We start from the raw sequence: 27,705 nt of genomic DNA on the forward strand, positions 1-27,705 counted from the left end.
TCCGACGTGAAGTAAGAGTCCACTGCAATTAGAACCCCCCCTGCCCGTCGAGACGAACGGTCCTTTCTAAAAGTTGTGTACCGACCTGCCAAAACCTCGGAACTAAGAATGTCCGGCTTTAACCAGGTTTCAGTAAACACAATAACGTGGGAAGCAAATGCAACACTATCCCGGAAAAGAATGCTGAGCTTACTACGCAAGCCTCTTACATTCTGATAGGTTACTAAAAGAGAAGTTAGTTTTTTGGAAAGGTGGAAGCAAGACGGGAAGTTGAGGAAGAGGAAGTTGAGGTTGAGGTTGAGGGTGGCACACTGGAAAGGTTTGGAAGGGATATGGGGGGCCTATTCTTCTTCTTAGCCTTAAACTCCTTCACCACCAAATGCTCCGGCCAAAATTTGGCGGAGCAAATGGTGTCAAATTGAGTTGGGGAGATGCTTATCTTAAACGAGGCTATCTCCCTGGCATAAGAGAAGTTAAATTTCTCCACCTTTAAACCCACGGCTTTTATTTTGCTTTGAATAAAAGCAATTACATCATTAGATGTGAGGTCAGGGGCCAGCCGTAAAACAAAAACTTGTCGTTTTGGTGGGACTCCCACCAGTGGTTTAGTCACCACAGGCCTAGTACCTGTGGTGGCAATATCCGGAGGTCCGGAACGTCTATTTACTGGTGGGATCGGTATAGACGGGACAACTAGCGAACTTGCGGACACCACGGACACGGACGCTGCAGACGTACTTGGCTGCACATTCTCCGAGGCGATGAATTCGGCTACCGAATCTGCGTCGCCAGCAGCTGTCGTTGCCCTTGGAGTGGCAAACGAGATCAACTGCTGCACACTTGGAGTGGTCGGAGTCAGTTTTTCGGCGGCGCACGGCTGAGTGACGGTTGGCAATTGCAGATCCCGCGGAGTGACCTTTTTGCGCCTCGGAGACTCATTCAGCAGTTTTAAACCGCTAAACTGAGCCTCCATGGCTAGGAGCCGATCGTATTGGTTTTTAAAACCAACGGTCAGCTCCTTAAAGCCACTCCGCGTCTGCCTCATGAAAGCCACCATGTCCTTCTCCACCGCACGGCATGCCTCGCAACTGTAATGCAAGCCATTACGTTTGGCTATAGCATCACTCACGAGGCCAGAAAATCCAGCGCATTTTGCGTGCACTACGCTGTCGCCGAGCCAGCAGGGGACATTCGGCTGATCGTGGGTGATCTGCTTCTTACAGCTTTTTTTGGCACAGACCACAGCGTATTCCATTTTATTTTATTATTTATTTATATATATACTATTGTTTGCAAAACAAATTGGTATCAGACCAATGTGCCAGACAACGCTCAAAGCGGAATTGGTAAAAAAAAGAGAGCAGAGTGGAGAGCGGGTATAGCGAGAGCTACTAAGCAGAGAGCGCTATTGCTCAGAAAGTTTAAAGAGCGAGAGAGAAAGAACAGTTATTGAAGTTGAGGTGATAGCGAGAGAGTGATAAAACAACAAAAGCTACCAGACGAGAGCGGACTGCAATGCAATGTAATGCGTACTCACTCACTGCAACAACACAAACACAAGCACACGCACAAGCCGACGCCGAAAAATAAAAAGTTAAATAATGTTTTAACACAAATCAAAAGGCATGCACTCGCGTAACAGAATAGATTTCCAGATTGTCGTCTGGTTAGGAAGTAAATTTAGAATTTAGAATTTCTGCGATTACTTTTAGGCTAGAATAGGAGGAATAGATCACATCACATACGAGATGCTGAGTGCTCTTAACACTAGTATAAAGACAGAACTTGTACATTTTTACAACCGTCGAGTGGCTATGTGCGATTTCCCAGTCGAATGGAGATCTATCAGAATTGTACCAATACCGAAAAAAACATGGATCTGACTGACTTAAAACATTTTCGACCCATATCCCTCATTTCGGTTCTAGCCAAGACAGTAAATGGCATGGTGAAAGCCAGGCTGGAAAAGCATATACAAGAAAACAAGATTATACCCTACAGATCTTATGCATACCAAAAAAACAAGTCTGCAGCGATGTGCATAAATGATGTCATCAATGTGGTAGCGGCAAAGAAAAAGAACAAGGAACACGTTACTCTTGTGGTTGTTGACCTCAACAATGCCTACAATTGTGTCAACCTGAAATTCTTAAAAAGACTAATGGAAAATGAGTGTTTTCCTAAAACATACATTGACTGGATCATCAGTTTTATGCATAGCTCGCAAACGACGGTCAACACTTTTTCCCTTTGCTGTCTCGTCACTGACAACACCGAAAAAGACCACGCAGAAGCGGTCTCTCACTGAGCAGAACACTTTTTGTCTCTTCGCTTGTGTTATGTGTTTCGGGTTTTCGGTTGAGACCGACACACTATCGGGTCTCACAATAACAGCTTAGAGAGACACTTTGGTCAAGCGCTCGCAGCAAAATTGTCTTTAGATGAGCAGAACCCAAAAAGTGTCTGAGTAAAGTGTTTTTAGTTTTTTTTTCGTGCTTATGTTTATTTATTCATGTTTTTCGCATCTTTTTGGTTTTGTTATTGTAATATTTATACTTATTTGCGAATTTTCTGCAAACTGAAGAGACATTGATATGGATGTATGTATATATGTATGTATATATTTTGTATTAATACGAATTTAGCTTAACCACTAACAATGAGTTAATATTTTCCGCACTTAAAGAGCAACGTTTTTCATTCAAAATATAATGAAGTGCTGAAAAGGCTCTTTCGACCGATACCTGAGTGGCCGGTGTAGCCAGCACCACCTGTGCGAGCGAATTCAAGTGTGGTGATCTTAGCTTCATGTCGTTAAAAAGCTGCAATATATCGGCATTTAATGGTAAACGGCCATTGTTCATAGCAAAGTTCTCCACATCAGTAAAAATTTTGGAAAGTTGTTCAGGAACAGGCTCATTTTGGGTTTGGGACAGTGTCTGACACAATTCACAAAGGCAAGTGATCGTTGCCACAGCCACCACACGTACAAGCACGCATACATACGCAAAAGACACTTTTTTCGTTCGCTCGCGACAAGATGCTCAGTGAAAAACAGGAACAAAAGAGAAGTGAAAAAAACGGTCTTTGCTTGAGCGAAGAGCGAGTTGAGCAAAAACAGATTTGATCGGGTTGTTCGGAGCAGAACCCAGCCGATTAGCTGCTTGCCAAATAGCACCTAATTCTTGGCCCTCAGCCGCTTATTTTGTTTGTTACTTATGTCTATGTCACTCATTTGTTTGTTAAAGCTTTCCGCTTGCTTGCCCTGCTAAACGCTCTCTGCCAGCTCGCTCTTCGCTATCTCCGCTTTGCGTCTGCCTACCGACGTCGGCCGAGCGAAGCTGCGCTTAGCGATCGGAGCGGCAATGTAAAGGGCAGGCAAGCCACACTTGCAATTTGGATGTCATGCATTAAAGAACATATCGTAATTTTATTTCTGCGCCGAGTTTTGTTTAATTCGAAATAATTAGTCGGCCGATTGGGGATAAAAAACATTATCTGCACATAAAATTTGGTGACCCCGACGTGATCTCTGAGTTGCAGTGTCAATTAATAATCATTCGCGATCGACATTCGTTAGCCCTAGCAAATTTTCGGCGGTTAAGCACAATTCGGTGCTAAAACACACTTACATACACCTACATACACGCATTGCTGGCTATTAATTTCTCTGTCGCGACAATTCGGTCAGTGCAGTGCGGTAGGCAGTGCAGCGAACTCACTAATACACACAAGCGGAGTACAAAGCGGAATCGGACAGCTCGCACAGCCGCACAGCTAAAGGCATTAGCTGTAATCCCTTTGCTTTCGGTTCCCCCGTTTATACGTATACAGGGTGTCTTTTTCGGTCGTGCTGAGTGACTCTTTTAAAACCTCAACAACACAGCACCTGAGCCTACCAATGTCGCGAACGCAGCAATGCCGAGTGATGTAGATTTCTACAAGCACAAGGCCGAGTCCATCGCGCGCCAACTAAAGGCCATGGATCGGTTTCTTACCAAGGAAGAGCTTGCCGAGTTAGATGAGGCAGAACTTCAAGCTCGCTTAGAGCAAATCGAGCGAATGAATGCGGATTTCGATGCCGCTCAAACGAGCCTTGAAAGGCTGGATTTCCTGCAGTTAGCCCATGATGCCCGGCTGGACTTTTCGAATGTTTATGTCAAGGTTAGGTCCAGGCTGTCGCGGGAGTTGATGGCTGCTCGCACGGTAAATGTTGCCAATTCAACGGCTCGGCATACTCTCGAGGGGAATTCGTCGTTGTTCGCCTATAATAGTATAGGCCGTTCTCGAATGCCCGAGTTGCAGCTTCCGCGATTCGGTGGGAACTACATGGATTGGCCAGAATTCCACTCGATGTTCTCGACAATGGTGCACAAAGACCATAGTATACCAATCATCGAAAAATTCCAATATCTTCGTGGATGTCTAGATGGTGCTGCGCTGGATACGATTCGTTCCTTGGAACTTTCTGAGGAGAATTACGACAAGGCGTTGAATTTACTAATGTTGCGATTCGATAATAAACTGTTACATTTTCAGGCACACGTCAAGGCTATTTTCGGGCTGCAAGGGGTGGAGAAGGGCTTGGCTATCGGCTTGCGCGCGCTCAGCAACAAAATCAATTCGCACTTGCGTGCACTTCAGACCTTGGCGACCCCGCAGGAGATATCCGATGGGTTGCTGATCTTCATCATAGGTACGAAACTGGACCACAAAACAAAGGAGAAATGGGAAGAGAACTTGCCGACGTCAGGATTGCCTCGGTGGTCAAGCATGGCCTCATTTCTGGAAGCGAGATGTCGGATGCTGGAGAATTTGGGATCAGCCATGGCAACAAGTTCTAGTCAACAGGTGAAAGAAGACAAACCTGTCACCCTTATCACCTCCAGTAACGACCATCCTAACCCCATATGTAACCATTGCAATTCCTCAGAGCATTACATATCTAGATGTCAGGCATTCCTGAATCTCTCTGCGCTTGAACGATACAAAGAAGCAAAGAGGAGCCGCTTGTGTTTGAACTGCCTCAACAAAGGCCATGAATTGCAGAGGTGCAGGTCAGGACTTTGCAGGCATTGCCAGGCCAAACATCACACGCTACTCCACATTCCATCGGGAACTGGTGCTTCATCTTCCTCTTCACCTGCCGAGGAATCGATCCAGCAAGAGGCCGCGACTGTGCTTCTAGCAAGCGGGTGTTCTAGCCCTCCCCCCTCGATCCAGAAATCTCAGCCTAGCCAGAACGTGTTGCTACCTACTGCCCTCGTCCATGTAACAGATCGTTATGGAGCACTTATCCCATGTCGTGCCATTTTGGATTCTGCATCACAGGCAAACTTTGTAACATCTAGACTTGCTGATCAGTTGCAGTTGGATCATCGCTCGTCTTATGTTCACATCTCTGGAATCGGGGATTCCATTCTACCTTCGAGCAAGTCTGTACATATAGTTGTACAATCCCAGGACGCAAGCTATCGAGCTTCCTTCGCTGCAATTGTCACCAACTCAATTACGGAAATGCAGCCTAACTTCGGCGTAGACGCAAAGGATTGGCCAATGCCGAATAATCTAAAACTAGCTGATCCTAATTTCTCCAAGCCCCAACGTATCGATCTGTTGATAGGTTCTGGTTTGTTCTTCGATTTAATGTGCGTCGGACAGATTCGACTATCAGCCCAATTGCCAACATTGCAGGAGACAAAACTTTGTTGGTTAGTATAAGGAAGCATTGATAGCTCGGAGAATAAGCGTGCTGCTTTAGCCGCTTTTGAAAATTCCTCGTGCATCTCTATTGACGATTTTCGACCCACAACGCTGGAGTACCAAAACTTAGAGCAGCAATGCAGGAAGCAGCTGCTCGAGTGCCAGGTGCAAGTGGAAAAACTGCGATCGGAGAATCAGGAACTGCAGCGCGAACTTTTCCATATATTAAAAACCTACATATCCACGCTAAATGAAATTCAACTTTCAACAATTTCTACATTGCCAAATTTCCTGCCATTCTATACAATTACAGAGGTTCCCGATGATCAAGACGTAATCACGACAAGCCGCCTTCGTAAAGAAGCGCCGATTGCTGCGTTCGACGATCATCCCAGCGTAGCCGCCAGCTGCGCCCAAGCAAGCATCTTCAAGAGGGCCGTTGGAAAAATAGCGGTTCTGCCCCTTTAGGATGGATCTGTTGAAAGCCTTTGCCTTCCAACGGGGGGTGAATGTTCGGAGCAGAACCCAGCCGATTAGCTGCTTGCCAAATAGCACCTAATTCTTGGCCCTCAGCCGCTTTTTTTGTTTGTTACTTATGTCTATGTCACTCATTTGTTTGTTAAAGCTTTGCGCTTGCTTGCTCTGCTAAACGCTCTCTGCCAGCTCGCTCTTCGCTATCTCCGCTTTGCGTCTGCCTACCGACGTCGGCCGAGCGAAGCTGCGCTTAGCGATCGGAGCGGCAATGTAAAGGGCAGGCAAGCCACACTTGCAATTTGGATGTCACGCATTAAAGAACATATCGTAATTTTATTTCTGCGCCGAGTTTTGTTTAATTCGAAATAATTAGTCGGCCGATTGGGGATAAAAAACATTATCTCCACACGGGTCTTTTCAGTCCCTTTTCTCAATGTGTTCGTCAATGAGAGGTTTTTATCAGACACGCCGAAAGTGTCAACAGTTATTTGCGAGCTATGGTTTTATGTCTATGAGCCTACTGAAAATAGGGGAAGAATAGGAATAGAATCCCACAGGGCTCTTGTCTGTCGCCCCTCCTTTTTAATGTATACACAAAAAGACTACATCAGATCTGTGATAGAAATACTCGTATGATGCAATTTGCAGATGACTTCGTTATAATCTCTCACAACAGAGAGTTTACTGTAGCGGTTGAAAACCTTAATAAAAAACTAAATGACTTTAACCTTCTATGTGGTGATCTCGGTTTTAGCTTCAATCCAAGCAAATCTGCAGCAATGAATGTAGGAAAAAGGCAGGTCAGAGCGGTAAATATTTCTGTTAGAAATGTGCCTATACCAAATCGAAAAGATATCCGTTTCTTAGGCAGACTTATTAGCGCAAACATGTCAAATGTCAGTCATGTAAAAATGGTTAAAGAACAAACAAAAAAATGCAACAGACTCCTCCAGCTTGCGACTACTATCAAATCAGGTCTAAAACCTAAAACAAGTACCAACATCTTCAAAGCTTTTATTAGAACAAAACAAGAATATGCTATCACAAGTTTTTCAGACATGGGATCTGGAGCAAGTAAAGATATAGAAATAGCGCAAGCTAAATCACTCAGAAGGTGTGTTGGGGTGCCACCTGACACAAGCAAACACGAAATTTTTGTCCTCGCTGGTGTAATGCCACCTGTTTTCAGGGCGAAATGGCTTACAGCCAAAGAACTGCTTAAAATTAAAAGGTTCAATCTAACAATGTTTGACGAGCTAATACGCTCAAAAGCGGATACGAGTTACACACGTACTTTATGAGAATTTAATTCCATCTTTGTAAACACTCAAGAATGTGATAGTGTTAACACATGTAACAAAATCCATGTATTAGATAAATTTTTAACTAAGGGTAAAGAAGAATACTCGAATGAAGAAATAAAAACTATATTTTATAAGATTCTGAACAAGTACAGAAAGGACGACTGGAACATTCTATCAACAGATGCCTCAGTTACAGAAAGTACATGTGGCATAGGAATAGTAGAATGGCCTAGTGGAAATATCCACAAGTACAAAATAGAAAACAGATTATCTTCAGTAGGTGCCGAACTCGTAGGCCTTAAAAAGGCCTGCGAACTATGTCTTAAATATAATTACAAAAAGGCTTTGATTTTAAGTGATGGATTAGGAGCTATTAATTTAATTAAAAATAAGCATAAAGACTCGTACCTAGTGAATGATATTCACAACATAATTAACCAATCAGACATTCAGAAACTTGACATTCTATGGGTCCCTGGTCACAAGGGTGTGGCCATCAACGAAAAGACTGACATAGCAGCAAAGGCTGCTACAAGTGAGGGGTTTACAATAAATATAAAATACAGCTACAAGGAGGCTCAAAGAGAAATTAGGAACTTTTTAGTATACAAATGGAATGAGGACTACAGGACGAAGTGTAGGACGAAGGGATCCAGCCTCATAGACATATTTCCAGACATACCCAGTAAACCCTGGCATTTTTCTCTTAAATGGAATGCTAAAAGCATCAAGACCATTAACAGACTTATGACGGAACACACATACGACAAAGTCTTCCTACACAGAATCAAAGCAATTGACTCAAATATCTGCGAAACGTGCAATGTAACTGAATATGCCGAACACCTGATCTTCGATTGCCAAAGATTTGCCGGGCACAGAATATTAATAAAAAAAGAGCCGCTACATCTCAGAGAGCTGGCAATCTTCATCAGAACTGCTGACTTAAACTTTTGACCCCTTTTTTCTTCATCATGTTATAAAGTAATTTCAGTTTATTTTCTAAAACAGTTAAGTAATTTTCCTCTTTTTTTTATATACCCACCTGTCAAACTCGCCAAACTACATCACCAGTATCTGATCAATGTGGCTACAGTGCTACGATCAAAATTCCGATCATCCTTGAGATGATTTAAAAAAAAAAAAAAAAAATAATAATAATAATGTCTGCCGATATAGTGAAACAGTTGAAAGGCACTCGATCCGATGTTGAGGCTGCGGCCACGACAATTAAGCTGAAATTCAAGGAATTCAGCAAGGGCATCGGGATAAACGACGCCTCCTTTCCGCTAAGATATGAGTTGAGCGTGTTGCGCCTTGAAGGACAATCTGCACCAGCATGACGATCTCTACTGCGACATTGCGGCCACCGTGGTACCACACGTGGAGCCCTACGAGGAGAAGCCGAGCCTGTGGGAAGCTCATCTAACGAGCCTGCGGTACATACATCGTGAGCTTTGTCAGGAGGTAAGTTGAAGAACCAAATGCTTGCTAGCTGGTATCCTAATTGTACGGGTGCTTCGCAGAAATCCCTGACGGAATGCCAGAAAATGTACGGCCTAGTCCGATCGCAGCCCTGCCGCCTGCAAGGGGAGGCTGACTACAAGTTTTATTTGGACATCCATCTGACGCACTTCAATGGCATTCACTTGCAAATGCAGAAGGAGACGTTGCCCATCGCCGCCACAGATCAACTATATTACGCCTTGGAGGCAATGGGTGTCCTCTTTGACACCATGCGCCAGCGTAAAGTGGCAAAGAATGCGGCTCTCCTGGTCCAGCTGAATGATGCCCTGTTCAGCAAGCGAGGCAAAGCCTTTCTGATGTACCTGAGCGCCCTTCCGCCCGAGAGCACGACGAAAATGTACGACCCGCTTCTCAAGCTCCTGAGCTGCAGCTGGGCCACACCCAGCTCTGAGCTGACTACTCAATTCACGGAGTATCAGGGCCTGGTTCTGGCACTGATGCAGATCGACATGTTTTCCATAGAAGCGCCGCTCGAACAACAACTGGCACTGAAGTTGCTGCGCATTTGTCGCGACCTGTACAAGGACGTCTCTCCGCAGAACTACTCCATCCAGCTCCTCTACTACTATGTCAAGCTGTTGTACGTGCGCGAGGCTACGGCGGACTTCAAGCGGACTTACATCGATCTGTGCTAGAAGTTCGTCTACTTCTTCGAGCACAAGGGCGCGACGCACGCCAAAGAGCAGTGGTTCATGGACCTGCTGGTGTTCTTCCAGCGCCTGCAGACGCTGCTTCATCAGAGCAGCAACAAGCCTCCCTTAGACATTTTTTGGCAGCAGCTCGAGGGCGACCACAGTCCCGAGGTATACATCGCCCACTTTCAACTGCTGCATGGCTGCCTTGGGCTGACGGTGAACGTAGTGAGGAGTCCGCTGGGGACCAGCTGCTCCAACGAGGCCTGTAAAAGCATTCGCAGGCATTGCCTTCTCTCCTTCGGGATGTGCGCCCTGGAAGCTTACGTTAACTGGCAGCCGACGACCGAACAGAAGTCGGACAAGGTACGTCTGCCACAGCTGGAAAACCTTTTACCTAATGAGCTTTCTCTTCAGGCACCCTATAAGCCGCTCTTGGGCATTCTTGGCTACACCTTGGACGTGGCCAAGAGCATGAAGTGCCTGGGGCCCTCCGCCATGGAGCTAGTCAAGCTGGTGCGTCTACTGGCACTCGTGGCCGAAAAGGTAGCGTGTCCCGAACAAATGTCCCTTGTGCTGGCCTTCTTGGAGCCCTTGCAACATCTACGACCGCTCATCACCAGCCAGAATATGCTTAGTGTGCTCCGGCGAATCTACAAAGCCAGTGTCCACTGCAAGAGCTCCGACATGGCCAACCGTCTGCAGTCCACCTACCTTGCGGCCCAAACGAATCCCTCGCGGTTGCGTTCACAGCTCTTCGTCCACTACCACAATGCCAATAATACGGAGAAGTGCGTCTACGAGTGGCACGAGTCCAGTCCTATGCCCAACCCCCTAACCCCCGCCCAAAAGAAACAGCTATACGATGTGGATCTGTTGGCCGTGCTGCACTTCCAGAGTGCGCGGCCCGTACCCCTGCTGCAGTCGCTACTACGCTGCCGTCACAATGACTACCACCTGGTTCTCCTGGCACGCAAGATGCGCACCGACAGCGAGGTGGTGCGTCAGTGCGAGGAACTGCGCTCCCAGCTGCAAAGCACGGCCCTCAAGCAACCGCTCAGCCGCATGCAACAGCTGGCCATTGGCCATACCAGTATCAGTGTGCTGCTGGAGGCTTTGGAGGCACAGAAGACCAAGTTCTCGATCAAGGAGACGGCCGAGAACAGCCTGGAGGAGTTAATCGTCAAGAACAACTTGCTGGAGCCCTGCCCAATGGGGATATCGTTGATGTGGGCTTACCAAAGCGTACTCGAAAGATACAAGGCCAACATGAAATAATCGATTTACTCGATATTTATCTGTGGGACTACGTTGGTAGACGTGATTATCATTGGCTGGAGATATTTTCAAGTGATATAAGTGAATCTTCAGATGTCTCCGATGATGAGTAAGAAGAACGAAGAAGAAGAAGAAAAAACACAAACACAAAACAAAAAATGCAGCAATTGTAGACCCGCAACGAAACAAAATGTTCGATATACAGTCCCAGATATAACCTAATCCATATTCTAGCGATATATACATATAAATGATACATAACCAAATATCGAAGGCAAAATTTAAAACAACACACATACATGTATTTGGGTACCAAAATTTAGGTTTATATAAAATATTTATTCTCCACTTAACGCAACGAAATTTTCAGCAACTTTTCCGTACTTGTATTAAATTAAATTATATTTAATACCATCCAATAAGTGGTTACCATTAAGCCTTAAAGATCAATGATATATCATTACCTATGTATACACAATTTTAGAGATAATAAAATAAGTAAACAAATAGATTTTTCAAAATAGGTGATATCAAATGTGTAAACAAACTATGCCTTTCAGACTGAATTGTAAAGATAACAAAATACAAACATTCTTTAATCGGGTTTCCACTCATTTTTTTTGAAGTTAAAAAGCGATAACTAAGTAAAACGCACATAGAAAACATAACAAACATAATAATATAAAATGCATATTGCATGCGGTATGCGTTATCTGGTAATAGAAAAACTTAAATTTCTGATGTTGTGCCGATATAGTGTTATCATAACTACATACATACCATACCACACCATACCTTTTTGTCAATCAATAATCAATACATTTTTGTTGCTGTTATGATTATAATTTTGTGTTAAAGTATTACTGTTGCATACCTGTAATTCAGTATATTTCTAAACGTTTTTCCACAAGTTCCACGTAATACCCTGACACAAAGAACTATAATTATTGTATGTATATTTACTGTAATATGATTTTAAGCCTATACTTTCGAAATGTACCGCTTTAAAATGTTTTGATTTTAATGATAAATATGTTACTGTACACAGAAATTAAATGAAATAAGGAAATTACCATATTAAGCGGGAGCATCGCCTGGTGGAGTTGGCCACATCGGCCATCGCTGGCTTCGCGGCCTTCTTCGAACGTGCAGACCAAGAGCCCCTCGGCTGCGACGATACACCAATCGACTGGGAAGCCCTGATCGACGATGCAGTTGCTGCAGCCATGGCTCTGTCCACCATGGGCTACATGGCGCAGGCCGATGAAGCCTGGCTGCTGATACTCAGGATTGGGCAAATGCTGGACGAGAGATTCACCTACCTGCGAGCCCTGACCCACTTCCTGGGACAAGACCACCTGAATTCTAACCAGCAGCTCCAACTCTCCGAGGAGGTGGATCGAGCGCAGGAGCTGCTCGACGATCTGTGGCCTCAGCTCCAAAACGGATGGTTCTTTAAGCGCCAGCATACTATAGTGATGCTCTGCTTCTGCCACATGGCCAGCTACTATGCGCGGCAGGCCAACTGCTGTTGCTGCAGGCCGAGGAGCTGCGCGCCCAGTTCGATGAGCGAGTTGGCAAGAGCGACATTGTGCAGATCACAATCCAGACAGTTCGCTTTCGATTGGACTACCTGCGGAAGAAGCGGTGCAGCAGCCTGCCTAGGAGGCCGACGCCCCTGCGACAGCTAGACACGCTGGTCGACAGCGTGCGCAACTACTGCACAGTGTCCAGCGTGGACCTGGGAGCCCTGCAGCTGCTGCTGGCTGACCTCGTGAGGGAGAGCACCGAGTGTGCGGCCAATCGGCTGACCGAGCGGTTCGCCTTTTACGGCACCACGCTTAACCTGGTGCTGCAGTCGGGTATGGCCCTGCGGACCATTGAGGTGCTCATCTCGTGGCTCTGGATGAACCTGCAGATGGAGTACCTGGACCAGGCGCAGTCCAAGCTGCGCTTCCTGGACCATTTGCTCGCCATTAAGCCGCTTAGTCGAACGCTGGTGGAGCAGACATCGGCCAAATAAATCCCCGCAATAGCCGCCAAGGAAGATCTCAAGGCGAATGCCATGAGCGAGCTGACCAGCAACATGCTGCTCATGCAGCTCGTGGAGCCGATAAAGAAGCAGAACCAGCTGGACGTGGCCACACTCAAGTCTCTGCCCATGCACGAGCCAATTCCCACCAGCCATCAGCTGCAGCGCTATGTGAGCAAGCAAGGGACGCCGCCCCATCTACGGGACAGCATGCAGCTGCAATGTATCTACTTTATCGTGGGATGTCTCCATGCCCGCTTCAGCTTCTTGAAAAGGGAGACCGATCAGCTGGACGACTTCTATGTAGGGGCAGGCAATTGGCTGCAGGAGGATCCCGTACGCACCGCCACTCTGGGCTCCATGCTCATCGTGCACGAACTCTACCACGTCAACTATCTTCGCTTCAGAAAGAAGCACAAGGAGGCTCTCAGCTATGCGGAGGCAGGTCTCAAATCAGTGTACCAAACGGTGGACATCAACTATAGCTTCAACCTCATGGTCCAGCTGAAGACGGCCCGGTTGGAGCTGCATCCCGTTGGCAAAGCGAGGGCGAAGACCATTAGGCGAGCCCTCGCTTTCAACACTTCGCCAGAGGATAAACGCAGGAAAGGTGTTGTTGAGGGGACTACCAAGGCAAAATCATCTGCCAGTAGCAGCAAGAGCGGCAATGAGAACACGCCACCATCGGATCATGTGGATCTGAATGCCTGCCAGACGATCGAGATAAGCGATGACGATGCTGCTTCGGTTTCAGCTTCGACTCCGGCTCCCTCTCAACTGAAACGATCCCAATCTGTGCCAGCCAAGGCCACAAAGACACGCTCCGCTAGAATTGGTAGCCAACTAAAAGTACCAGAGATCATCGAATTGGACGATACCATGGAAGAGACGCCTTCCACCTCATCGGCAGCCTCAGTGAAGCGGTATCCGACCAGTGATGCAAGGAGCACTCGTGCCCGCAACAGGCAACTCGAGGAAACGCCAGCGACCACGCGGGGGCGACCACGTCGGAAGGTACCGGAGCCTGCACCCCAGCAGGAGACAGTCAGCCTTAGGCGGCGGCAAAGGAACTGATCAGAACTGACACGTGCATAGGCTTATAATAGTTTATAGTTAATATTTTTTTGTAGCTTGTCCTTATTCCACTTGATTGTTTATTTATAAACGTTATGGCAAGGAGATCGACCTTCCAGAGAATGTCTAATATGTTCTTATTGCTTGAGCACGGGTATCAGCGAACTCTTGCAGATGTCCTGGACCCACCGACCAAACTGAATCCGATTCTGTCCGTGGTCGAAGAAGCCAGCGCCCGACTTGCAGCCCTCCTGGAACTCTCCCACATAGCGCTTTCCGTTTGCTGAACACAGACGAAACATATGGATCGACGAGGATTCTACTGAACTTTCATTTTTTAGAAGACTCACCCGAGAAAAGGACGCCCCGTCCGTGCATGGCATCCTGGAGCCATTCCCCCACATAGACGTGTCTGTCCGCATACCAATGTATGCCGCGTCCTTGCCGCTTGTTCATCTGCCACTGACCAAAGTAGACGGATCCATCGTCGTAGTACTGTTTTCCCTCCCCGCTGCGCTTGTCATGGCGCCAATGACCCACATAGAGGCGATGCACCTGGCCATCAGGGGACTCCCGCCGCATGGATCCGTAGCCATGACGTTGGCCCCGCTGCCACTGGCCCTCGTACCCCAATCCACGACGGCTCGATTTCACTCCATAGCCGTGGTGTTGGTTCCTCAGCCACTTGCCCTGATAGCGGCCATGTCCTCCGGCAGGATAGCGCAGGCTTCGAACACCATTGCCGCCACCAGCATGGCACGAAATGTTGCAGACAACTGAGCCCCAGCCCCGCTTTGGGTTTGTCATCTGTGCTCTTCTTTCGTGTCCTGGGGTGCGTGCGGTGTCCCTTTTCTAATCAACCCCAACCATGTGTCCTGGCTCCGTTTGCCCCCATCCAAAAACTTTCGTTAGCTAGTCGCTCTTCCAGTCGCTCCTGGCAGGCAAGCCTAACGACCTGATGGAGGTCAGGCGGGGGAACGGCAATAGAAAATCGCTTGCTTCGGTTAAATATAGGTAGAAAAAATCGTTTAATCGTACGTGTATAAATTACAGCGCAATTTCGCTTACATATTCGCCTATCAATATCAAAATTTGGGCTAACACGATCTGGTTCGGTTCGAATTATTGGGTTCTTACACACTACGTGGGCGAGGGAAGACTGCGCTATGGATGAGGTCTGGGTCTGACATCGCGAGCGATGGCATACCACTAAAATACAATACAGATATTAGCGGACGCGCCAACTAGTTACAACAAATATACAAGCTAATATTGAGGAATATTTAGTCAACACAGTGGTTTAAACCTGAAAGTAGTATTGCTTTAGTTTGGGTCTTTCATCATTGCATGCGATGAGTACACAGGGGTTACGATGTGTAAAGGTCTTGAGCTTAAAGAAACATTGCTCGGGGCACAATCCTTTAGAATATACGTACTCATACTGTTTTTGTATAATAAAAATCTACTGCCTTCTGCGTATCACAATTTGCATCAACTACAAATTTACAAAATATTCACTTATTTAGTCTGAGGATTGACGGCGAGGCCTCTGGCCCACTGCCGTAAGTGTCTTTTCTTTTCGTTTTCGTTAAGTTTTCAGAGAAGGATCGCCGAGATGGTTTATTGCTTCGTGGGATCCTCGCGCGATTGATACTGCTAAACGATGTCGCCGGCGGCACCGTAGTGGATGCCGTTATTGCGATTATGGTTGTTATGGTGCTCGAGGTGATCCTGTTCCATCTGCTCCTTGAGGATCTCCAGCTCCCGTATGCCGGAGACCGTCACCTCGTACTTGTGCGTCACCAGAGACCGATAGAAGTGTATGGCGAAAGCCAGGAAGATAATCATCACGGGTATCAGCACCACGCAGGCCGACCAGGCCGCCGGTGGGCTCAGATCATAGAACTTTACCCAGCACAGTATGGCTATCTCCAGCAGGAATAGGATCAACCCCAGCAGCGTCGAAAATGCCCACGCCGTCTCAATGTACCAGTGCAGGCACTCGTGCGGCGACTCGTGCACCAGGGAGATGCTGTGCAGGTTGCACACTACCTCGATGTTCGGCAGGATGCAGGTGCTAATCATCAAAGCCAGCATATGCACGGCCACCAGCATAGTGGTGCAGATCGCAAACGCCACTAGCATTCCGGGCGGAACCTTTGTGTCGTGGTCCAGCTGCACCTCCACCATCGCCACCTGTGGGGGGACGCAAAAGAGCAGAGGTCGGGAGATTAGTGAGAGTCGTGGATGGGCTACGGGTTACTCTGCCAAGATCGCCGCTCTCAGGAGGCAATGCTCCTCCTATTATTATTATTAGCCATCTTTCTCAACATTTTGGCAAGTGTTGCTGGCGCGAGCAGATTTGTTTATATAATAAGTATCTCATTGGGTTAATTTATCTGATCTGCCCCTCTCTCACCTGCTACCTAGGTGCACAAACATGTGAAATATATTCAAAATATACAAAATAAAACTAGTCAAAATAGTGGAGGAACAGAGGATACCCAATGTTTAAAAAAAAAACAGTAAAAAAATATGTTGTAGCAAAAACAACATTCCAAAAATTAAGAGATTGTTAACGTAGATTAATTCTATAATATTCATCTTTCGATTTTATAATAGAATTTGACGTTGGCTATCAATGAATATGGTGGGAATCCGCCTTCTGTCAGCGAGATCTATTGCCTGTGTGGAGATAATGTTTTTTATCCCCAATCGGCCGACTAATTATTTCGAATTAAATAAAACTCGGCGCAGAAATACAATTACGATATGTTCTTTAATGCGTGACATCCAAATTGCAAGTGTGGCTTGCCTGCCCTTTACATTGCCGCTCCGATCGCTAAGCGCAGCTTCGCTCGGCCGACGTCGGTAGGCAGACGCAAAGCGGAGATAGCGAAGAGCGAGCTGGCAGAGAGCGTTTAGCAGGGCAAGCAAGCGCAAAGCTTTAACAAACAAATGAGTGACATAGACATAAGTAACAAACAAAATAAGCGGCTGAGGGCCAAGAATTAGGTGCTATTTGGCAAGCAGCTAATCGGCTGGGTTCTGCTCCGAACATTCACCCCCCGTTGGAAGGCAAAGGCTTTCAACAGATCCATCCTGAAGCGGCAGAACCGCTATTTTTCCAACGGCCCTCTTGAAGATGCTTGCTTGGGCGCAGCTGGCGGCTACGCTGGGATGATCGTCGAACGCAGCAATCGGCGCTTCTTTACGAAGGCGGCTTGTCGTGATTACGTCTTGATCATCGGGAACCTCTGTAATTGCATAGAATGGCAGGAAATTTGGCAATGTAGAAATTGTTGAAAGTTGAATTTCATTTAGCGTGGATATGTAGGTTTTTAATATATGGAAAAGTTCGCGGTGCAGTTCCTGATTCTCCGATCGCAGTTTTTCCACTTGCACCTGGCACTCGAGCAGCTGCTTCCTGCCTTGCTGCTCTAAGTTTTGGTACTCCAGCAAATCGAAGAACAAACCAGAACCTATCAACAGATTGATACGTTGGGGCTTGGAGAAATTAGGATCAGCTAGTTTTAGATTATTCGGCATTGGCCAATCCTTTGCGTCTACGCCGAAGTTACAAAGTTGGTGACAATTGCAGCGAAGGAAGCTCGATAGCTTGCGTCCTGGGATTGTACAACTATATGTACAGACTTGCTCGAAGGTAGAATGGAATCTCCGATTCCAGAGATGTGAACATAAGACGAGCGATGATCCAACTGCAACTGATCAGCAAGTCTAGATGTTACAAAGTTTGCCTGTGATGCAGAATCCAAAATGGCACGACATGGGATAAGTGCTCCATAACGATCTGTTACATGGACGAGGGCAGTAGGTAGCAACACGTTCTGGCTAGGCTGAGATTTCTGGATCGAGGGGGAGGGCTAGAACACCCGCTTGCTAGAAGCACAGTCGCGGCCTCTTGCTGGATCGATTCCTCGGCCGGTGAAGAGGAAGATGAAGCACCAGTTCCCGATGGAATGTGGAGTAGCGTGTGATGTTTGGCCTGGCAATGCCTGCAAAGTCCTGACCTGCACCTCTGCAATTCATGGCCTTTGTTGAGGCAGTTCAAACACAAGCGGCTCTTCTTTGCTTCTTTGTATCGTTCAAACGCAGAGAGATTCAGGAATGCCTGACATCTAGATATGTAATGCTCGGAGGAATTGCAATGGTTACATATGGGGTTAGGATGGTCGTTACTGGAGGTAATAAGGGTGACAGGTTTGTCTTCTCCCACCTGTTGACTAGGACTTGTTGCCATGGCTGATCCCGAATTCTCCAGCATCCGACATCTCGCTTCCAAAAATGAGGCCATGCTTGACCACCGCGGCAATCCTGACGTCGGCAAGTTCTCTTCCCATTTCTCCTTTGTTTTGTGGTCCAGTTTCGTGCCTATGATGAAGATCAGCAACCCATCCGAAATCTCCTGCGGGGTCGCCAAGGTCTGAAGTTCACGCAAGTGCGAATTGATTTTGTCGCTGAGCGCGCGCAAGCCGATAGCTGAGCCCTTCTCCACCCCTTGCAGCCCGAAAATAGCCTTGACGTGTGCCTGAAAATGTAACAGTTTATTATCGAATCGCAACATTAGCAAATTCAACGCCTTGTCGTAATTCTCCTCAGAAAGTTCCAAGGAACGAATCGTATCCAGCGCAGCACCATCTAGACATCCACGAAGATATTGGAATTTTTCGATGATTGGTATACTATGGTCTTTGTGCACCATTGTCGAGAACATCGAGTGGAATTCTGGCCAATCCATGTAGTTCCCCCCGAATCGCGGAAGCTGCAACTCGGGCATTCGAGAACGGCCTATACTATTATAGGCGAACAACGACGAATTCCCCTCGAGAGTATGCCGAGCCGTTGAATTGGCAACATTTACCGTGCGAGCAGCCATCAACTCCCGCGACAGCCTGGACCTAACCTTGACATAAACATTCGAAAAGTCCAGCCGGGCATCATGGGCTAACTGCAGGAAATCCAGCCTTTCAAGGCTCGTTTGAGCGGCATCGAAATCCGCATTCATTCGCTCGATTTGCTCTAAGCGAGCTTGAAGTTCTGCCTCATCTAACTCGGCAAGCTCTTCCTTGGTAAGAAACCGATCCATGGCCTTTAGTTGGCGCGCGATGGACTCGGCCTTGTGCTTGTAGAAATCTACATCACTCGGCATTGCTGCGTTCGCGACATTGGTAGGCTCAGGTGCTGTGTTGTTGAGGTTTTAAAAGAGTCACTCAGCACGACCGAAAAAGACACCCTGTATACGTATAAACGTGTGAACCGAAAGCAAAGGGATTACAGCTAATGCCTTTAGCTGTGCGAGCTGTCCGATTCCGCTTTGTACTCCGCTTGTGTGTATTAGTGAGTTCGCTGCACTGCCTACCGCACTGCACTGACCGAATTGTCATGACAGAGAAATTAATAGCCAGCAATGCGTGTATGTAGGTGTATGTAAGTGTGTTTTAGCACCGAATTGTGCTTAACCGCCGAAAATTTTCTAGGGCTAACGAATGTCGATCGCGAATGATTATTAATTGACACTGCAACTCAGAGCAGCAGAGCAAAAGAAACGAGGGGGAACGTTGTGAGTTTCTACGGACACCGCAACTCTACAGTTATACCCGATACTAAGTCAGTATGGCTCTCCTCCGGCAGATGCCGCTAATATTAAACGACACGACAAAGAGTGCGTGCGAGAGAGACAGAAAATCAGTCTGAGCGTGACGTCACGCGCTGCGTAGCCACTGAAAATTGATTTGTTTCCTTTGGCTATAAAAATTATCTGATCTGATCCAGATTCAGCAATCAGATAGATATGGTCGTTATCTATGATTCTGCGTTTTTAGTTTTCTCGAATCTGCAATATTGTGCATGCAACAGATTTTCGTTCTTTGTGTAGGCGGAAGGGGGTGGGGCGAAATTTTGAGAAATACGTTTTATAGTGAGATCTAACAGGAGTGCGGATACCAAATTTGGTTACTCTAGCGCTAATAGTCTCTGAGATTTTTTAATATCCCCAGATTTTCGTCCTTTGCGGGGGCGGAAGGGGGTGTGGCGAAATTTGGAAACAAACTCGTCTCGGTACGATATATTAGAAGTCTGGATACCAAATTTTGTTGCTCTAGCTTTTATAGTCTCTGAGATCTAGGCGCTAATGTTTTACTCTAAGCAAAGCCGCCTATGCTACGTGTGTGTTAGAGAGAGACAGGGCGAGAAAAAATAAAATTGTTTTCTTGATGCTGGCTATAATAATAATACGATCTTATTCAAATTCTGCAGTCTAAAAGATATGGTCGTTCTCTACGATTCTCTACAGATTTTCGTCCTTTGTGGGGGCGGAAGTGGGCGGGGCGAAGTTTTGAAATATTTTTGTAGCAGTGACATATCACAGAAGTCTGGATACAAAACATCGTTGCTCTAGCTCTTATAGTCTTTGAGCACTAGGCGCTGAAGGGGACGGACAGACGGACAGACGGACGGACGGACAGACGGACAGACGGACGGACGGACAGACGGACAGACGGACAGACAGACATGGCTCAATCGACTCGGCTTTTGATGCTGATCAAGAATATATATACTTTATGGGGTCGGAAACGATTCCTTCTGGACGTTACACACATCCATTTTCACCACAAATCTAATATACCCCAATACTCATTTTGAGTATCGGGTATAATTACGTTATATTTTTAAACTTTCAGCTTTTTCAATGTTTTGCGGTCTACACAATTACTGCTAAGAACTTTTAACTAACTCTTAAGTCATTCCTTCTTTGAATGTAGATAAGTTAAGCGAAATCTACTTTCCCCTCCCGATTCGCGGGTAAACGAACGCAAGTCCGGCCCACAGTTTACAGCATTTTCATTGTTATCCATCTCTCTAGCCTTACCTTACCCTCTATATGTATCCATTATTATATATCTCTCTATTCACTTCACCCCCGCCACACATACTGTTAAGTAAAACGAAATGTTTTTCATTGATTGAGGCACATCACACTACATAAACGCATGTGTTTTATAACGGAATTTTCTTTTAATAAACAAATACGAGTATGCAACAATTACAATTAACGAAGGGCCCACATTTATTTAGCCATAATCCATTCGAAATGTACATACATTTCTCAGATGTGTTTTGTACAATCCCCCGCCCCCATTGAAATTGAAATACATAAACTAAAGAATTTTAATCTGCATTTTTGTTATTTCGATTGTTAGTGGTTTAATTACTAACCATACAGAATATACTCGTAGGTGTGCCAGTTCATACACAGGACGTGAGCCCACGCTGTTTTCTCCGCCTTTGCCGTCCGCTTGCCGTCGGTACCTCCTCCGCCGGTGATTCCGCCGTAGCTCCTCGCGCTCTCGGGAGGTCCAAGGGATGTGCTCTTGGTTGGACTGTGGCAGCCACTGGTTGTCCTGCTGCGGGTCATAGCCATTTTCGATTCACGCCCACGGGAAATAATGTCAGCAACCCCGCGAATCAAACGCTGGGATTCAGCTTCGAGCCGCGTAAGTTAATCAGTATACATATGTAATTGTCGATAATTTTAAAATATATCTTCCTTCACAGAGAACTTACGAGTATATACCCTACGCTTTGCCAAATCGAGCCGTACTCGATTTCCCCCTACCAGATGGAGTCCTATCCAAGCATTATTCGAGACAGACCGAGGCCCATCCCAGCAGGACACAAGCGCACCCCTTGCAAGATCCGAACCCAACAAGCCATCGTCATCCTTCGATCTGGCCATCGATAACAAGGACTTTGACTATGGAAACCAAGGGAGGAGGTAGATAGATATAGTTGTTGTTAGGTTTAAGGATATATGTATATATATATTTAGATAGTATATGCAAATGTTTTCCACTTATTTATTTCTTTATACTAAGCTAAGTTTCGATGAATAAAACTATTGAAAAATCATCCTTGTATGGGGGATAAAACTAAATATTTTTGATGGGGGAAAGTGTGCTTGATCCTTGATAAGGACTCCATTAAATCAGGGACATTTTTCCGATCACAGGAAGCAGTCGCACGCCTATATCGGCCCACAAATAGCCTAGAAAACTAAATGTGTAATGTTGGGGTTGCTGGAGTACCGAAGGATCAAAGAGATTTGTTTAATCCCGGCGGGCAATGGCACGCAAATATCTATAGCAAATATCCTTGACCCTTGGTGCTTGATACGGAATGCATTAGATCAAGAAAGCAATTTCGATCACAGGAAGCCGTCGCACATCCCGATCGGACTAGAAATTGTGGAGAGAGAATTTCAAAGAAAAGAAATTTTTAAAAACCCAACGACCTTCTGCTGATTTCTGTTCGCCTGGGATCCCAGATTTGAAATTCTCGTTTTCCACCATTTTGAGCAGCCAAAGAAAATATGAAAAAACTGAAAAATAAAACTAAAAGAAATTTAAAAAAAAACTAGCGACTTTCTGCTGATTTCTGTTCGCCTGGTATCCCAGATTTGAAATTCTCGTTTTCCACCATTTTGAGCAGCCAAAGAAAATATGAAAAAACTGATAAAGAAATTTAAAAAAAACTAGCGACTTTCTGCTGATTTCTGTTCGCCTGGTATCCCAGATTTGAAATTCTCGTTTTCCACCATTTTGAGCAGCCAAAGAAAATAAGAAAAAACTGAAAAAGAAATTTAAAAAAAACTAGCGACTTTCTGCTGATTTCTGTTTGCCTGGTATCCCAGGTTTGAGATTCCCGTTTTTGGCTATTTGAGCGGTCACAAGTTGAAAGTTGTACAAAAAAAAAAATTTTTTTACAGCAACTTTTGTTGTTTTTTTTGTTATTTGTGGCCCGATCTAGGCGTGCGTACTCGGAATAGCTTCCTTGAACTAATTCATTCCTTATCAAGGACCAAGGATCAAGGATATTTGCTACAGACATATATATCTTGTTTTCTCGCTTATTTGTGAGCCGATCTAGGCGTGCCACGGCCCTCCGGGATCAGAAAAATCTTCTTGATCCTTCGGTAAGGACTCCAGCAACCCCAACATTACACATTTTCTAGGCTATTTGTGGGACGATATAGGCGTGCGACGGCTTCCTTTGATCGGAAAAAAGTCCCTGATTCAATGGAGTCCTTATCAAGGATCAAGGACATTTTGCCCAATAAAAAATATTTATTTTTCTCCGCTATTTGTGAACCAATGTGGGCGTGCCACGTTGTTTTGTAATCTGGATAGTTTCCCCGGTAGAGGATACAGCAAGGATGGTTTTCCAATAATTTTATTTATCATAACTTAGCTTAACATAAATAAATAAACAAGTGGAAAATATCTTATCTATTATATAAATGAATAGACGCGTATGTATATCCTTAAACCTAACAACGATATCTATCTAGATTGGTTTCCCGTGGTTTCGAAGGATCGAAGGATGACGATGGCTTGTTTGGTTCGGATCTTGCAAGGGGTGCGCTTCTGTCCTGCTGGGTTATTTCCGTGAACAAAAAATTCGGCTGCGGCGCTGGTAGCCGAAGAACCTGTGATCTAATCTAGACAGTTCGTTTGCAACATGTTCGGTGTATGAACTGGCACATCTACGAATATATACTGTATGGGGTTACTGGTTTAATTGAGATGAGATCGATTGTTGCGCGGGAATACATTGCGTTGCAATTGGTGCATTCCGCGTCCGCGGTCACACTGATTGGTATTTTTAGTATTTTCCAGTAGTTTGAAGACGCTTTATGGACTCACCCTCTTCTCCAATGCACCAATGTAGAAATCGTGTAGAAATGCCATTTACAGCCATGTCGCAGGACACATCGAATACTAAGGTCTCGCGCACACTATAGCTGAAAGCGGAGCTGAAATCGGAGCTGATAGCTGATTTATAAGCTCTGAAAAAACAAACACACTGCACCGGTGCAAGTGCGCACATTGCAGACTGAGCTGAGCTGAAGGCTGAAAAAGCTCGCTGAAATCAGCTCAGCTTAGTTTGATCGATCAAGCATGTTTGTTTTTTTAACAAGCTGATTGCTGATTTTGTTCAAGTGTATTGGTTCATAAGTGATCGAAAATGGGCTGCAAAACATTGTTAAGCGAAATTACGGTTAACCCAGCGCTGGGGAATAAGCGGAATTATTAAAAATATTTGAATAATAGTTTTATTTCTATAATTTCTGGAAGGCGATAAATTAAGCAAAAAAGTTTTATTATTTACCATTTTCATATGTCAATAATTAATATAATATACTATGTCCTCAAGTACAGAAAACGCTCGAAAGACATCACAATGTTTAGCCATTTATTTAGCCATAATCCATTCGAAATGTACATACTTTTCCAGATGTGTTTTGTACAATCCCCCGCCCCCATTGAAATTGAAATACATAAACTAAAGAATTTTAATCTGCATTTTTGTTATATCGATTGTTAGTGGTTTAATTACTAACCATACAGAATATACTCGTAGGTGTGCCAGTTCATACACAGGACGTGAGCCCACGCTGTTTTCTCCGCCTTTCCCGTCCGCTTGCCGTCGGTACCTCCTCCGCCGGTGATTCCGCCGTAGCTCCTCGCGCTCTCGGGAGGTCCAAGGGATGTGCTCTTGGTTGGACTGTGGCAGCCACTGGTTGTCCTGCTGCGGGTCATAGCCATTTTCGATTCACGCCCACGGGAAATAATGTCAGCAACCCTCCCATTCATACGCCGCCGAATCAAACGCTGGGATTCAGCTTTTGGATGCGTCAGTTAATCAGTATACATATGTAATTGTCGATAATTTTAAAATATATCTTCCTTCACAGAGAACTTACGAGTATATACCCTACGCTTTGCCAAATCGAGCCGTACTCGATTTCCCCCTACCAGATGGAGTCCTATCCAAGCATTATTCGAGACAGACCGAGGCCCATCCCAGCAGGACACTGGCGCACCCCTTGCAAGATCCGAACCCAACAAGCCATCGTCATCCTTCGATCTGGCCATCGATAACAAGGACTTTGACTATGGAAACCAAGGGAGGAGGTAGATAGATATAGTTGTTGTTAGGTTTAAGGATATATGTATATATATATTTAGATAGTATATGCAAATTTTTTCCACTTATTTATTTCTTTATACTAAGCTAAGTTTCGATGAATAAAACTATTGAAAAATCATCCTTGTATGGGGGATAAAACTAAATATTTTTGATGGGGAAAGTGTCCTTGATCCTTGATAAGGACTCCATTAAATCAGGGACATTTTTCCGTTCACAGGAAGCAGTCGCACGCCTATATCGGCCCACAAATAGCCTAGAAAACTAAATGTGTAATGTTGGGGTTGCTGGAGTCCTTACCTAAGGATCAAGGAGATTTGTTTAATCCCGGCGGGCAATGGCACGCAAATATCTTTAGCAAATATCCTTGACCCTTGGTCCTTGATACGGAATGCATTAGATCAAGAAAGCAATTTCGATCACAGGAAGCCGTCGCACATCCCGATCGGACTAGAAATTGTGGAGAGAGAATTTCAAAGAAAAGAAAATTTTAAAAACCCAACGACCTTCTGCTGATTTCTGATCGCCTGGTATCCCAGATTTGAAATTCTCGTTTTCCACCATTTTGAGCAGCCAAAGAAAATATGAAAAAACTGGAAAATAAAACTAAAAGAAATTAAAAAATAAACGAGGGGGAACGTTGTGAGTTGCTGCGGAGACCGCAACTCTACAGTTATACCCGATACTAAGTCAGTATGGCTCTCCTCCGGCAGACGCCGCTAATATTAAACGTCACGACAAGGAGAGAGACAGAAAATCAGTCTGAGCGTGACGTCGGGGGCTGCGTAGCCAGTGCAAATTGATTTGTTCCTTTTGGCTATAAAAATTATCTGATCTGATCCAGATTCAGCAATCTGATAGACATGGTCATTATCTATGATTCTGCGTTTTTAGTTTTCTCGAATGTGCAATATTGTGGATGCAACAGATTTTCGTCCTTTGTGGGGGCGGAAAAGGGTCGGGCGAAATTCTGAGATATACGTTTTATAGTGAGATCTAACAGAAGTGCGGATACCAAATTTGGTTACTCTAGCCTTAATAGTCTCTGAGATTTGTGGATGCCCCAGATTTTCGTCCTTTGCGGGGCGGAAGGGGGTGTGGCGAAATTTGGACACGAAACGGTCAAGGTCCGATATCACAGGAGTGTGGATACCAAATTTGGTTGCTCTGGCTCTTATAGGTTCTGAGATCCTTGAACTCATATTTTGCAATTGGCAAAGCCGACCATGAAACCTGTGTGTTAGAGAGAGACAGAGCGAGAAAGAATGAAATTGTTTTCTTGATTCTGGCTATAATAATTATACGATCTGGTTGAGATTTTACACTCTAGAACATATAGTCATCCCCTACGATTCTGCGTTTTTGGTTTTATCGTATCTTTAAAAATGTGGATGCCACAGATTTTCGTTCTTTGTGGAGGCGGAAGTGGGCGGGGCGAAGTTTTGAAATATTTTTGTAGCAGTGACATATCACAGAAGTCTGGATCCAAAACATCGTTGCTCTAGATCTTATAGTCTTTGAGCACTAGGCGCTGAAGGGGACGGACGGACGGACGGACGGACAGACGGACGGACGGACGGACGGACGGACAGACGGACAGACAGACAGGGCTCAATCGACTCGGCTATTGATGCTGATCAAGAATATATATACTTTATGGGGTCGGAAACGATTCCTTCTGGACGTTACACACATCCACTTTTACCACAAATCTAATATACCCCAATACTCATTTTGAGTATCGGGTATAACTAGCGACTTTCTGCTGATTTCTGTTCGCCTGGTATCCCAGATTTGAAATTCTCGTTTTCCACCATTTTGAGCAGCCAAAGAAAATATGAAAAAACTGAAAAATAAAACTAAAAGAAATTTAAAAAAAAAACTAGCGACTTTCTGCTGATTTCTGTTCGCCTGGTATCCCAGATTTGAAATTCTCGTTTTCCACCATTTTGAGCAGCCAAAGAAAATATGAAAAAACTGATAAAGAAATTTAAAAAAAACTAGCGACTTTCTGCTGATTTCTGTTTGACTGGTATCCCAGGTTTGAGATTCCCGTTTTTGGCTATTTGAGCGGTCACAAGTTGAAAGTTGTACAACAAAAAAAATTTTTTTACAGCAACTTTTGTTGTTTTTTTTTGTTATTTGTGGCCCGATCTAGGCGTGCGTACTCGGAATAGCTTCCTTGAACTAATTCATTCCTTATCAAGGACCAAGGATCAAGGATATTTGCTACAGACATATATATCTTGTTTTCTCGCTTATTTGTGAGCCGATCTAGGCGTGCCACGGCCCTCCGGGATCAGAAAAATCTTCTTGATCCTTCGGTAAGGACTCCAGCAACCCCAACATTACACATTTTCTAGGCTATTTGTGGGACGATATAGGCGTGCGACGGCTTCCTTTGATCGGAAAAAAGTCCCTGATTCAATGGAGTCCTTATCAAGGATCAAGGACATTTTGCCCAATAAAAAATATTTATTTTTCTCCGCTATTTGTGAACCAATGTGGGCGTGCCACGTTGTTTTGTAATCTGGATAGTTTCCCCGGTAGAGGATACAGCAAGGATGGTTTTCCAATAATTTTATTTATCATAACTTAGCTTGACATAAATAAATAAACAAGTGGAAAATATCTTATCTATTATATAAATGAATAGACGCGTATGTATATCCTT

General features: G+C 45.1%; 2 protein-coding genes, 1 long non-coding RNA gene and 1 pseudogene across 3 annotated transcripts; 2 read left to right on the plus strand and 2 right to left on the minus strand.

Moving 5' to 3' along the window:
* Positions 1-8,621: 8,621 nt before the first annotated feature.
* Positions 8,622-14,147, plus strand: LOC117193162 (annotated as a pseudogene).
* A 14-nt stretch (positions 14,148-14,161) lies between these two features.
* Positions 14,162-14,958, minus strand: LOC117193854 (MORN repeat-containing protein 3-like). Its single transcript, XM_033398552.1, has 2 exons — positions 14,375-14,958; positions 14,162-14,307 (listed from the first exon to the last, which is right to left on the minus strand). Exons 1-2 carry the CDS (start codon positions 14,829-14,831, stop codon positions 14,162-14,164), a joined length of 603 nt encoding a protein of 200 aa, XP_033254443.1. The 5' UTR covers positions 14,832-14,958.
* Positions 14,959-15,028: 70 nt separating this feature from the next.
* On the minus strand, positions 15,029-21,465 carry LOC117193855 (calcium release-activated calcium channel protein 1-like). The gene is made up of 2 exons (XM_033398553.1): positions 21,261-21,465; positions 15,029-16,276 (listed from the first exon to the last, which is right to left on the minus strand). Exons 1-2 carry the CDS (start codon positions 21,463-21,465, stop codon positions 15,681-15,683), a joined length of 801 nt encoding a protein of 266 aa, XP_033254444.1. The 3' UTR covers positions 15,029-15,680.
* Positions 21,466-21,499: 34 nt separating this feature from the next.
* Positions 21,500-21,953, plus strand: LOC117193564. Its single transcript, XR_004474624.1, has 2 exons — positions 21,500-21,538; positions 21,600-21,953. It is a non-coding gene; the product is annotated as an uncharacterized LOC117193564 (long non-coding RNA).
* Positions 21,954-27,705: the final 5,752 nt, after the last annotated feature.

This window comes from Drosophila miranda (assembly GCF_003369915.1).
Source record: "Drosophila miranda strain MSH22 chromosome Y unlocalized genomic scaffold, D.miranda_PacBio2.1 Contig_Y2_pilon, whole genome shotgun sequence".
In the NCBI taxonomy this organism is placed as follows: domain Eukaryota; kingdom Metazoa; phylum Arthropoda; class Insecta; order Diptera; family Drosophilidae; genus Drosophila; species Drosophila miranda.